Here is a 14,431-nt window from a genome sequence, read left to right on the forward strand (position 1 = left end):
GGCCTGCATCGCACATCTGCCCCTGCATCGTCAGTGGCTAAAAACAGATCCAGAGCCAATGAGGGGCCATTTTATACATACACACACATAAAAATAATGCACATAAGCACACATATGTACAGTGTCTTCGAATCTGGACAAGTGCTATGAAAAGTGTTAGTGCTGTGGCAAAATTATAGTTGCAAAGTCAAATAATGCCAAGCAACTGAATATATTTGTGTTTGCAAATGAATAATATACATAATACTGTATCTAAGTGGGATGTGCCCACCTGTGTATGTTGATTATGTATGAATGTTGTTGTGGCTGAGTGTGACAAATATCATCTTCAGTGGTTCTCAAAGAGGGTGAGACTTTTGCTTTGACTGAATGTTTAACAGGTGAATGTTAAAACAGCTTTAGACACTAAATATGAAGGGAGAAAATGCAGAATGGATAAACCAAGCTCAACTGCACTAACCATCATCGTTTCTCTCTCTCTTCTCTCACTCTCCCCTCTCTCCCTGCCTTCAGAACCCCTAACCCCCCTTCCCCCCTTTCCCGTCTCACCTCACCTCCCCCTTTCCTGCCTTGGCTACAGACGCAGAGAGTGATGCAGTCCTTCCGTGAGCGCAGCGGTGGTTACCACAGCAACCAACCCTGTTACCAGCAGGAGCCCCATGAATTATCCCGCCTGGAGACCTACCGGCAACACCCACATCATCCCCACCCACAGCACCCGCACCCAGGTCCAGGTCCACATCCAGGTCCAGGCCCAGGTCCAGGTCACACCAGGTCAGGCTATGAAGCTCATTCACTGGCGAACCCCACGAGCATGCCTCCTGCAGGAGGACCAGGGACTGGAGGAGGACCCAAGGACTGTTACAGCCAGCAAGCCTACCCTGGTTACCCAGGCAACACTGGAGGAAATGCGAGTGGAAACGGGGCCCCAGCACCCTCGCAAGCAAAGAAATCTTATAGAGGAAGCAAAGTGCCCCCATCAAACCCCAGTCAGCACTTACAAGGCTATGGTAACCACATGGGCCCTGGGAATTACTCAGCCCAGTATATGAGCGAGGGCCACCTCCAGCAGAAATGGGAGGACCCAGCCCAGTTAGCACAGTATGACCAAGAAATGGTGGGGCGTATGGAGGCTGGTGGCACCCCTGCACCGGGCTCCTCCCAGTACATGGACCAGAACATGCTAGGCCACTCCCAAACCCAGTGCCACCAGCCCTCAACCCCTGCCTATACCAGCCCCCACCACCAACCCCATCCACCTAACCCCACCCCCTCCCCTCTCATGTACCCTCAGAGTCACCTGCACTACCCCCAGCACTCACCCTCTCCTTCGCCATACATGGAAAAGTGCAGCCCTATGCCCCACTGTTATAAAGGTTACAATATGCCCCCCAATTCCCAGTATGGCAGACAAATGACAAGCCACAGCAATCTGAAGCAGGGGGGTTACAGGTCAACCCAGAACAGTTACGGCTACCAGCAGCCTCCATCCAGAGGTTACGAGCAGCAGCCCCCGTTACAGGCCATGACCAACCCCCAGGAGCCCCACCCTAAGTACCAACACTACAGCCAACCCCAGCAAAACTACTGTCTGTCAGAGCTGTCTGTCAGATCACCAGAACAGTATTACCAGACTTGTAGCCCCTCCTCAAGCCACTCCCCTGCACGCTCCGTAGGGCGCTCCCCGTCATACAGCTCCACCCCTTCACCACTAATGACCAATCCAGAATCATTTCAGTACAGCCAACCACCAATGACCCCTGGGGCAGCCTCCTCTTCCTCATCCTCTTCTGCTGGTATGCAGGAGCAAGCTAGCACCAACACTATGTTGATGCCACCACGCTCACACCCCTCACCCAATGTTCCACATGCAGCCTCTCACAGCTATACCACCACACCGCAGGTCCCCACAATGAAAGAACGTTTTTCAGAGAAGCTATTGTCAAACCCCAGCTTGTGGAGCCTGAATGCCCTCACCTCTCAGGTAGAGAACATCTCTAATAATGTCCAGCAGCTGTTGCTTTCAGAGGCCCTGGTGGCCAATAAGAAAGGCAGTAAGCGCAACAGTGGAGGGAGCAACAGCAGTGCTGGAAGTGGAGCATCCTCCAAAAAGGGTGAGGAGTACAAAAGTCCTCCATATTTAGATGGTAGTGGTGGTAATGTTGGCGCTGGCCCCATGCAAGACCCCTACTCTACACCACAGCACCAAGCAATGCCCATGGAACTACATGAGGGAGGCTACTCCAGCAGTAGTGATGAACAATTGGAGAGGGGGTACTATTACTGTGGTCAGGGCAGAAGTCCCGCACAGGCCCCCACTACCACACAGCTCAGCCTGGATACAGCCTCTTCATGTTCCATGACATCTCCAGATGATATGTCCACCAGGTCTGGGGACTCAGGTCTGCACAACCTAACCCCTGATCCTACTAGATGCCAGTCAGGGCAGGGTGGAGATGGCATGAGTACTCCAGTGAAGAGCATCGGTGATGAAAGGTCTCCTACAAGCATTACAATCCCCAGTCCCATGAAACAAGAAAGGGATTCCCCTTCGGATATACAACATATCATTGAGCCCGTCAAAGAAAACTTTGAAGAATCCGCCTGGACAGAGAAATCAGCTGACAAAGATGAGATGACGACAGAAATAAACCCTGACCATGATAGAGATTCAGACACAACAAAATCGACGGAGAATCTGGAGAAATGGTCAGATGAAGAGAAATGCCCAGCTCTCTACAGCAAAGTAAACAAAGAGGTGACAGAAAAAAGCTATTGCTATAAGGAGACGGTGTACCAAGAGGTCCAGAGCAAATATGATCCTGATGTAAGAGACTCGGTTGAACAGTCCCCAGCAGCTCTCTCTGACTCCAGCCACAAGGAACACTTTGGCCAAGAGATGAAATCAGAGGCATTTAAATCAGAGTCCCCAACTGCTTCTGAGAGCTCAGTGAAAACATTGCCTTTCATTTCTAGGGTTGACCTTGAACAGGATCAATATTCTACAGAGAAGGAGGACAGCTCAGAGAACACCTCTCCAACCCCCCACGTAGAGACCTTAGACGAGAGCAACTCAGACAAGAGAGAGAGCAGAGATGAGGAAGACGAAGAGGAGGGAGAAGGAGAGGAGGAGGCAGATGAGGAGGAAGAAGATGAAATACAGAAACAAAAGCAACATACTCTTTCTCCTCCTCTGTCTGCAGATGTTACAGAAGAATTGGGGGAGGGGGAGAAAGACAGTCAGACATCGACTGAGGAGCACATGAATAATAGAGATGTGGCAGAGAAGCCTCCTGGAGATCTCTGCAGCAGGACAGAGAGTCAGAGCACTGAGCTCCATGCTGACAATGAGTCTGCCGGGGCGCCTGCCCATCCAAATGCAGCAGCAGCAACAGCAGCAGCAGAAGCTTCTGAGAGGGAATCAGCCATTGGTGACACTGTTCCTCAGCCTCAGTCCGCTATGCCAGTCTTCTCAGCCCTCAATGATAAGGCAACGCCTCCAGCTCCAGCCAGGGATCATATTGATCACAGTGATGCTAAAGTGCTGGAGCCAGACTCTCCTCAGCTCCCAGGGAAGTCGATACTTCCCTCAGCCCCCTCCTGGGCAGACACTCCACCCTCTCCAAAGAAAGGTGATGAGGACATGGAGCCAGGCATCAGCTGCGCTAGTGCTGTGACTCCCTTGGCCAAGCCAGAGCCTGTGGCCCCATCTGCTCAGCCAAGGGCATTTGGACGTAAGCATGCCAGGGGCAGAAGGAGAATCATGCATTCAGGTGTGGCAATCAGACGACAGCTATGCTTGGAGCAGGAGGGGGAAAAGGAAGAGGAAGGGGCCCCCTCACCTACACAGAAACCCTGCATGCCCCCTAGCAAAACTGTGCTATACTCAGATCAAATGGACCTTGCTCATCAGGAGTCTATTGTGAGTCAGACACCCAAAATGCTTACTGATGGTTTTCGTTCAAGAATGTGCACTCGCTCATTCAATGCGCCAGACTTACCACCGAAAGTTGAGCCTCATGTGAAGAGAAAACCAGGCCCAAAACCAGGTTCAAAGCCTGGGCTCAAACCAGGGCCAAAACCTGGACCTAAACCAGGGCCAAAACCAGGGGCAAAGCCAGGTCCAAAGCCTGGGCCTAAACCTGGCCTAAAGCCTGGACCAAAGCCTGGGCCAAAACCTGGACCTAAACCAGGACCAAAACCTGTGCCAAATGAACCAGAGCTGTCACCGAAATTCGAGACTCCTCTGAAGCGTAAACCAGGACCAAAACCAGGTTCAAAACCTGGATCAAAACCTGGGCCAAAACCTGGGTCAAAACCTGGCCCAAAACCTGGGTCAAAACCTGGCCCAAAACCAGGACCTAAGCCTGGACCCAAGCCTGCAGATGTTTTGCCCCCCACTGACACAGCACCCATTAAGGCCCCAGTGGGTCGCCCCAAAGGCTCTGTTTCTAAAGCCAAGCTGGTGCAAGAAGAACCCATTCAGCCTTTGACAGGAATGCTGAGTAGGGGCAGGAAAAGCCTAAAAGCTACAATATCACAAGAAAACCAGGATGTAAAACCAGTTAACCAGGAAGAAAAACAAGCAAACCATGAGGCAAAGGCACCAGAAAAGGAGAGTAAGAACATGGTACTGAGATCCAGAAAGCCCTCGCAAGAAAAGCTGTCGAAAGAAAAAGAGAAAATCATAGAGGAAGCTATTCTGCCCCACACAATAACAGAATTAAAAGTCAGTGATGTGTCTCCAAAGTTAGAGGAGTCCCTTAGTGTGGAACAAACTCTAACTGCCATTCCTAATGCAGTCAAAAACAAGGATGTTCCAGCAGACCCACCTGCACCATTGGCCTCACCAGTCCCAACTGAACAATCTGAAGAAAAGACATCTCTTACAGTAAAAAGGAAACCTAGCCCAGAACCCTCTACAATGCCAGTAAAGAAAAAGAGGGGTCCAAAGCCAAAACCAAAACCAATACCACCCGAACCTCCCCTGCTGGAACAGGTTGTGTCTTCACCGAAAGAGAAGGCTGTCCGGGGGCCCAAAAAAAAGCGAGGGCCACCCAAGAAAGCCCCTGTGGTCACTTCCCTACCAAAAGACACTCTTCCCAGTATCAGTGAGAATGACATGACCAGTGATGTGCCTGTGGTGCCTCCTCAGTGCCCCACTAAAACAAAAGTTCTCCCACCACGCAAAGGCAGAGGACAGAAATATGAAGCCATGGTGCAGAAAATTACATCTCCCAGCTCAAAGAAACACCCTCCAATTCCCCAGATAGAAAGTAATCTGACTGACGATGTGACAACAAAGACTTTGTCACAACATGTCCTAAAGGAAGGTGTGACATCGACACTTGTTAATAGCACTGAGGTGATAGAGGGACAAGTAAAAAGCATGGAGTTGAGACAAGAAGTAATGAAGCAAGTGAGGAAAGAGGAGAAGACACAAGAGAAAGAAAAGAACGAGGTGAGTCAAGAGGTATCAACCCCAGAGGAGGTGAGAAAAGAGGTGGCAGAGGAGGTTGTAAATAAGGATGAAATAAGACAAGAGAACATCAAACAAGGTGCACAGCTTGATGTTGGAGCTGACAAGATGTTGAGCTCAATGGAGGCCCCAGCAGAAGTCAGGCCTCCAGGAAAGTGGACACAACAGACCACAGACGATGTATCTTCTGTTGCCACTAAGTCCACCAGAACTAAAAGGAAGAGATGGGCCATGGTGGAGAGCACAGATGCCTCAGTAGTAGCCTTAGAAGCGGGGAGCCTAATAGTAACAACACCAAGGTTAGCCAAGCAGAGGGCCATTAAGAACAACCATGAGATGCACCTTAAGCAGAGGAGAAAGAAGAGAAAAGGTCAAGGCCCCCTTGAAGAAACAGACACAGTCGAGGAGACCAATATTGAAACAGTAGTACAACAGGAGAAGGAGAAGATGGAAGAGACAGAAACCAGCACAGAGTCCACAATACCTCTGTCAATCAGCCCAGATGAGATCACAGAAGCCCCCCAGGTAACCAGCACAGAACTCATTCAGAAACCTAGGAGAGGCAGGAAACCATCAGCAAATCCGGCCAAGAGGAAGCATGGCAAAGCCTCCTCTGAGCAGATCCTTGGCAAACCAGTGAAAGTCCACAAAAAGCCTGGGCCAAAACCTGGGATGAAAGATGCCATCGAGGTTATTGAGGCAGTGGTAAGGGCTGCGGGATGTGAAGGGGCCGAAAAAGAGGAACGAGAAAAAGAAAAAATGGAAAGAAGGGAAAAGGAAAAGATGGAAGAACAGGAGACTTGCATTGTGGGTCCTGTTGTGACAGTATCAGAAAAACAGACTGAGATCATTTCTGTGAAAAGAATCAGGCGCAGACCAGTTCATCAAAACTCTAAACTGTCTTTCTGTCCTTATGTACGGATTAACAACTCCAGAGACTTTTCATCTTGGTGTGCTATAGTCAACAAGCCTGAGGATGCAGTAATATTTCAGAGACGTAGAAAAAAGGGCATACTCAGAATGAGGAATCCCTTCACAGTTGCAAAGGGAGTGCCACACACTGCTGCCATGCTACAGGGACCCCTTGTAAACAAAAATCTAACTGAGAGGTGTCTTTTATGTAGCCTGTGTGGAAAGCAAGCAAATTACAGAGACCTTGGTGATCTGTGTGGACCCTACTACACAGAGGATGGAGTTCCTAGGAAACTTTTGACGATCAGGCACGCAGAATCCCTCAGGGAAGAGTCTGAAAAGACTGAGGAAAATGATGGTAGCAGCACGAATGATCCAGGCCACTCATCAAAGAAGGAGGATGAGGGCAGCACAGAAAAGGAGGGCAACACAGAAGTATCCGCTCAAGAGGGCAGTAGTAGCAGACACCACTGGCGCCACCGAAGGGCAGAAAGAACGGAAAGAATGGGTCAGGAGGGTGGTCCACGAAGGTTAACTCTCCGGGAGAGGTTCAGGAGGATCAAGCAGCTCCAAGACTTAGGCTCGGGGGCCTCAAGTGACCAAGAGGGCAGCAACAACATGTTCCGAAGGTTACAAGTGGAGGCAGAGGCTAAGGAGCACTGGGCACATGAAAACTGTGCCATCTGGACCAAGGGGGTCATTATGGTAGCTGGGAGGCTATATGGACTGAAGGAGGCTGCCTGCAAGTCGTCCCAAACGGTACAATAGCAAACATCAACATTGATGCTTATGAGATACCATGTACAGACAGTTTAAGAATGTGTGCAGCTTCTTTGAGAAATTGTTGCTAACCTCACCTTTTTTCTTCCTTTTCTTCTCTCTATCCCCGTGTGCCTCTGTGGGTCAATTTTGTTTGTTTCTTTATTGGTCTTGGTCCATATGTCCCTCTGTCTGACTAACCCCAGAGCTGCTACAAGTGCCAGATTGTGGGGGCGTCCCTCAGCTGCTGCTGGAGAGGCTGCTCTCATAAATACCACTATGTCTGCGCCAAAGAGATAGGTAAGAGACCACAGCAAGAGAGACGGAGAGAGCAACAAGGGATGAAAAGGGAAGAAAAAGTCGGGAATAGGGAGGAGAAATGTGAAGGGAAATTGGGAATGGGAAATTGAACGTGGGTTTAGAGGGCAATGGGGAGGGTTACAAATAAAGCAGGTAGCAAAAGGAAGAAATATGAAAGGGGAGGGAAGAAAGGGAGGGGAGGGAAAAGTGGATGTTGGTAAAATGAGAGAAGAAATGCATCAAGAGGTAACATTATTGAGTGTGAGGAGAGATGTCTGAGAGTGCTAGGGGGGGGGGGGGGGGCTTTGAATAAAGGGGATGATGAGTGGAAAGTGGGACCCCGGAGTGTGCAAGAGGGAGAGAGGGAAGAGATAGAGGGAGGATGGTGTGCATGTGTGGATTATTGACCACAACCCCCATGGCTCCATCCATCCATCCTCACATCTGGGGACTGAATGTGCATGTGTTTTTGTTTGTTGCATGCATTTACGTGTGTGCCTTCCTGCCTGAATGCTTGCTTAAACACTCTCGTGTCTCATTGCCAACGAACGTTCTCTTCTGTGATTGCTTTTGTGTGTGTGTGTTCCTGGTCGTTGTCAATAAAAGTGCATGTCAGCACATGTGCTGTGTGGCGTTCGCCTTAAATTACCTGATGCCAAGGCAGTACAGTGTGAGGATTAGAAGGCCTGCCACGTCTGCCTAGCCAGCACAGGGAGCAGAGCAGGGGCCCTTTTTTAATCCTGCTGAGTGCACCAGCCATATCTGACTGCCTGCCTGCCTGCACCACAACTCATCCACTCAGTCTCTCTCTTTCCTCTGTTGCTTTCTCTCTCCCTCTCTGCCTCTTTTCTTGCTCATTTTTCATTTTAACCCTACCTCTTTGTCATTTATCTGGCTTTTTCTGTGTGTGTGGGGGGGGGTTGTTGTTGCGTGTATTCACCTCTTGTTTTTTGTTTCATTTATTGTTACTGTCTACATGCGACCGTTGCTTATTCTGTCCTTCTCGTTGCTTTTCTTTCTCTCTTTCTGGGCCTCAGGCTGCACATTCCACGAGGATGATTTCTCCATCAAATGTCCTAAACACGAGGTAAGAAAATTAAAGCCTACCAGTTAATCGCTGCATATCAGTCCTTAAATGATCCATTTTGAGGGTTTAAAAATCTTTTCAGCGGACTTCTGCTGATTGACACCCAATTATTACTGCACGCTGCTTTAACAGTGACTCATGCATAGACGAAGGGAGGGAGGGTTAGACAGAGCCTGCATGGAGTGGTGGAAATCAGTGCATTTACCCAAGTACTGTACTTAAATCCACTTTTGAGGTACTTGTATTTTGAATCTTTACATCTTGATTCCTTTTTGCGACTACATTTTGAAGGCAAATACTGTACTTCTCTCAAATAATTTGAGATTTAGCAGATCACAGGTCATCATGGATTATTATATACTGCATAGTTCTGGAGAAGAAATTCAAACTCAGATTTTTTATATTTACATTGTTAATGAAGTAATTACACTAGAAAGGTAGAAATGTGGCAGGGTCCGCCAAATATAAACAAAGTAAAACAGTAGGAAGTTGTGTTTATTTTGGTGTTGTTCGCTTAGTGAAAGGGTATGAATTTACCCAGCAGTATGTAAAGTAATTAGAATGAGCTCCGCCTTTACCAGCTGCAACAATAAGGGATGAGTTTCCATAATGCCTTTATAATTATAATCCACTCATACAATATAAGTCATTTTGAAATGCTTCTTTCTGCAAGTATATTAAGCACTGGCAAACTCAGGGGGGATGCAGGTGCCCCCATGTAAAAAACAAGATAAAAAAACACAGCACAAATGCCCTCTTGGATGCTTATTTGGTAGATAAAACATGATAAAGTGCCCTCTATGATTCCCTTCCAGTGGGCAAACCTGATTGAGTGCCCTCTCTGCACTAAGTATATCACAACTTCTGCGTGCTGGTGTCCATATGATGCCCTTTTACATGTTTTTGCCCCTGCCTCTCAAACAGATTTCAAGTATCTTCATGCGAATAAGTTTACTTTAAAATTCTGAATTCAGGACTTTCACCTGTAACTGAGTATAATGATGCTGTGATGCTGCTAACTTTCATTAAGTTAAAGATGTAAGTACACTCTGTACAAGTTCCCTTTAGAACCCTCATAGTCTCTCTGCTCTGAGACCCACTCTGCGTCTCAATTTTGTTTTCTCCCCGCCCCTCCTCTCCCTCCCTATCCTATTTAATTCTCCCCCAACCTCCCTCTGCTCCACCCCTTCATCTCTCTCCCCAGCACAGAAAAAAAAAATTGAGTTCACACATTGCTGTCACAAGCAGCAGCACCATGGCTAGATAGATGATACAGTGCGGAGGCAGAAAACACAATTGTCAGCTCTTGTAAAACAGAGAGAGAATCAAAGGGGGAAAACACAGGGGTTCAGGTTGGTGTTCAGCGCACACCGGTATCAAGTACCACATCCAACCCCGGCCGTGCCAGTAACTCACGAAGGCCGGGATCTCATCTTGGACTGACGGATATTTCGTTACCAAAATCGATATGTTCCCAATGACCTTGGCAAGCTACGCCCATATCAACCACCACTAGCTGTGTAAACACTTAGTTATGTGCCCTTTGTGTATTACTGTCACTCAACACCAGCTGTTATGACTGCAGACCACTGCAACTACATCAGGTCACCGTTCCTGTGTTAATGTGAGGGGTCTCCACGGTTTCCTCTAAGACAGACGCCATCTGGTGGCGGCATGTTTGCGCTGCAGCACAGAGAGGAAGGTCAAATGCAGAGAGAGGGAGGGAGGGAGGGCTAGGGGGGAGTAGAGAGGGAGAGATGCTGACATTCAGCAGGGAGCAGCGGTGCATTGAGGCAGCAGTGGCCTCCCTTCCTCCCTCCCCTCTCTGCATCTCCCTCCCTCCCTCCATCCCTCCCTCTCTCCCTTCCTGTTCTCCTCTGTGCAGACTGACGGGGATGAAAAGCTGGCTGTTGATCAAAAACACCCCACCCAGCATCACTGCCTGCTATCCTCCCCGCACGCTCTCTCTCCACCTCCGCCCATTCTCCCTCTCTCACTCTTCCTCTCGTTAATTCTCTTGACTCCGTTTTTTTCTTCTCCACTCCCCGTTCCCCCGTATTTTGCCTCTGCGCCCCCCTGCTGCGCCAGCTCCCTCCGTCTCTCACTCTCTTCACCTCTCATCTCCTGCGAGCTCCCTTTTCCATTTCCATCCCGTCCTCCCTCTCTCTCTCTCTCCCTCTCTTTCTCTCTTCTTCTTCTCTCTCTCTCTCTCCCTCTCTCATCTCCTCTCCTCACCTCAACTCCCACGTCTGAGCGGCAGAAATAGAGTATGAGAGAAACGGAGAGAAAAAGGAGAGCAAGACACAGAGAGATTGTTGTTAGCGGGCTGAGGCAGAGCTGTCATCAGCTGAGGGATCTGAAGGTCTGTGTGTGTGTGTGTGTGTGTGTGTGTGTGTGTGTGTGTGTGTGTGGGTCTGTGCTGTGCCAATTTGCGCAGAGCCGAGCCTAATCAAAGGGTGGAGCAGACACGAACACACACGTGTACACATATGCACACACACGAAACACGCAGCCACCCCACCCATGGGTCCCCCTCTCTAAATCTTCTCCCATGAGCTCGGTTTTAAGGGTGATGGAGCGCACGTATCGATGAAATGTGTGCGCACACGGTGGAGCCGAGGGACAGACACACACACACACACACACACACCATGACATGCGCACACAAGCTTGTCAACAAGGTTACCTGCGAGCTCACACACATACGTACTCGCATGAGCGTCGTGGAGAGAAGACAGCCGGCAGAGAGGCAGGGCGAAAGAGAGAAACTGCTGTTGTGCCGCGGCTGAGTGGGAACAAAAGACGAATGGGGGCAGTTACATCAGAGAGCGACAGAACGAAAGAGACGGAGAGAGAAGAGAAAAGGGGGGCAGCGGAGGGAGAGACAGTCGGCGACGGAGGAACAAGTGAGATTGAAGGTGTCAAAGAATGAGAGGTGCTCCGGGGGAGAGAGCGAAGGCGACTTCAAAGGTAAAAGCAAAAGAGGGAGATGGGAAGAGGGGGAGATAAGAGACGGAGAGGCTGCAAAGCTGCTGGTCCGAGTCCAGGCCATAAGGACGGGCAACTGGCAGTTCAGACAGAATAGGCAGAGAGGGGCGAATGGGAGATACTGGCGGGCTGCAGAGGAGGATAAGGGGAGAGAAAAAGTGCTCCGGCAGCAGCAGCACCACCACCACCACAAGCAGCAGCAGCACCACAAGCAGCAGCAGCACCACCAGCGCAATTAGGGGGCGTTCCTGCTGTGTCTTTCACGGTGGAGCTGCTTCACTGGCCAGCTGCATCCGTCTCCACACTCCACTCCTGCACACTGCAGCCCGGCTTTGCTTTCACGTCTGCAGAAACACTCCCAAAGACTCATGTACGGCACACACACAGCACATGCGAGCTCAGCTTATACAACAGGTTAGACGCACAGTAAGGTTTGCTCAAGGTGCGCTGCGTAGTTTGTGGGAAGACACTCAGAAGAGAAAAGGATCTCCATTGCCCGAATGAGCAAACTCTCCTCGTTGTCAGGACTGAATCAGCTGTATGTGGCGGACCCTGCCACTTGTCTGGCTTCAGACAGTGTTCTGGGAACCTTGTTTATCTCTGAGAACAGCTTGTTTATTCAGTTAGGAAAAAAAACAACAATTATAACCTCATAAATGTTGTAAATATTGAAATTCTCCATAACCACATAGCGCCCCTTTAATGACAGGAAATGCTCTGTGCGCAGGGAGGAAGGCCTCCAAACGTCTGACTCAGCTCATGTGCTCTCTTCTTTCTCTGTGTTTGTATTTATGTCAGTCTCTCTTCCCGTTTCCTGCAGGACCTGTAAGATATTCCAGTAAACCACCTGCACCACCAACACCACCTCTCAGCCGGTCAAGCATCACCTATCCAGCGAAGGCAAACAAAAATGCCGCCCCGACAACAGCCACCTGTACCTAAAAAAACACGATGCTGACTGATGATGGACAGGCACATCAGCCAGTGGGGCTGGACGGGGGGCGGGGGGATGGGTGGGAGGCCGCTGCACCGCCGAGGTGGAGCCGGGAGCAATACGAACCCTGGAGAACGTTCTCCGCTGAGAGTAGCAGCTCCCTGAACCCGGCCTGGAAAATGTGTTTTCTCCACTGAGCTCCCCCCCTCACTGGAAGGCAGCGGCACTGTTTAACAGGAGGATAGACTGCGCTTTAGAGTCCATGCGCCTAGGGCCCAGTGCACAAGGAGGGTGGGGGGCTGTTTGAAATGCAGAGCGAGGAAGGTGTGTGTGTGTTCTGCCTTCGGATGGGTTGCTATCACATTCAGACACCTGGCGGACACTGATTGGACAGGAGCATCCCTCTGGCCACCTTGTCCGTGGGCCAAGAGGTGTGTATGCACGTGCGTGAGCTGGCGTGAGTGTGTGTGTGTGTGTGTGTGTGATAATCATTGTCATTCTACAAGGCCACATCGTCAGCGTGTTGGTGCACTCGTGTGTCCGTGCGGGTGAAGAAAGTTCATCTCCGATTCAAGATGTCACGCATCGAAAAAAGAAAAATAAATGAAACAAAAAAAAAAAAAACAGCAGCCAACCACTGGATGTACTATCTCAATGTGTGCGTTTGTGTTTAAGAAACAAAACAAAAAAAGAAGGAAACTGTACATGATGACGTGCTTTACAGGTTCTAATTATTCCGATACTGAAGAGTCAAGAAAAAAAAAGCGGACGCCGTATTTTATTATAATGCTCTTATCTTCAGAGATGTATTTTGATGTGCATTATGACTATTCGACATCATTGCGTCACCCTTGGTATATGTCAGGCTTTGTGTTATTCCGAAAAAAAAAAGAAAAAAGAAAAAGAAAAAACGGACAAAAAAAAACAAAAAAAAAAACTGTTACTCCATTTCAGCTGTGTGCACATTCAGTATGTACAGTAAGCGCCGCCCATCATCACCCGACAGGTTGTGAGATCAGCTCGGGGGGGGCGGGGCTCCAAGGGTCCAGTCGGAGGGGGAGGGGGGCCAGGTCATCTCACGTCATATCTATGTACAGCTCAGAAGTATTACTGTTAAAACATTACCATCATGTATGATTATTTCACCTCACGCAGCGGCGCAGAAAGATATACATCCGACTCGAGATTTCCATTCACACACCTGTCTGTTCGTGTATCTCAAAAATGTAGCCTCTCTCTCTCTCTCTCTCTCTCTCTCTCTCTCTCTCTCATGCTATGTAACAACGCCCTGCAGCGGTGGGGCGCCAAGTCAGAGTACTGGTCATATCAAAAGGAGACATATTTAAGTATTAGAGCATAAAAGAAAGTGCAAAAAAAAACAAAACAAAAAAAAACACGCCACACCAAACTTTCTCTTTTATGAAGCTCATTATTTAATGGTGTATATAAGTATTTGATGCTGTTTAAATGTAAGATGTGATGTACTAATATAATTGTGTATAGTATTTCCTAGAGATGTTTATTTTCTATAAAACGGAATATGTTATTGCTTATAAAATGTTATTAAAAGAATCCATTGATGAAAAAAAACAAGAAAAAAATAACGACCTTTTTTGGGAATGTCACTTGTCTTGAGTTGGAGCATGCCGTTTTGATTGATTTTCATGTCCTCTTCTGTTTGGAATCGATGACACAGCATCACTTTGTTGGAAATGTTTTTTGTAACGCCAATGTTAAATATACCAGCACCTTTCAATGCTGCTACGACCAACGCCTGCTCTTTTTGTCTTTACTGAACCAACACGCACCGACATCAACACAATGGAAATGCCATTTGGATCAGTAGTTTACCTCCCTCTCCTGCCCAGCTGTGCAAAAGTATAAATTTAAGCGTCATTTTAAAATTTTAAATGTGCAATATGTAAAAGTTGGCATGTTGTCGATATTTGTACCGCTAAACAAATACAGGCAG

General features: G+C 48.6%; 1 protein-coding gene across 2 annotated transcripts in view; it reads left to right on the forward strand.

Moving 5' to 3' along the window:
* Nucleotides 1-13,837, forward strand: part of LOC119014063 (retinoic acid-induced protein 1) — a 61,218-nt gene extending 47,381 nt beyond the window's left edge. Inside the window, exons 2-5 of one of the 2 annotated variants that reach the window (XM_037088968.1) lie at nucleotides 514-7,150; nucleotides 7,357-7,450; nucleotides 8,488-8,537; nucleotides 12,324-13,837. In XM_037088968.1, coding sequence (XP_036944863.1) covers nucleotides 593-7,150; nucleotides 7,357-7,450; nucleotides 8,488-8,537; nucleotides 12,324-12,467 — 6,846 coding nt within the window. In that variant the 5' untranslated portion in view covers nucleotides 514-592 and the 3' untranslated portion in view covers nucleotides 12,468-13,837. The remainder of the gene's footprint in view (nucleotides 1-513; nucleotides 7,151-7,356; nucleotides 7,451-8,487; nucleotides 8,538-12,323) is intronic. The other variant, XM_037088969.1, reaches the window with a different exon arrangement.
* Nucleotides 13,838-14,431: the final 594 nt, after the last annotated feature.

The sequence above is a fragment of the Acanthopagrus latus genome, chromosome 23, assembly GCF_904848185.1.
Source record: "Acanthopagrus latus isolate v.2019 chromosome 23, fAcaLat1.1, whole genome shotgun sequence".
Lineage (NCBI taxonomy): Eukaryota > Metazoa > Chordata > Actinopteri > Spariformes > Sparidae > Acanthopagrus > Acanthopagrus latus.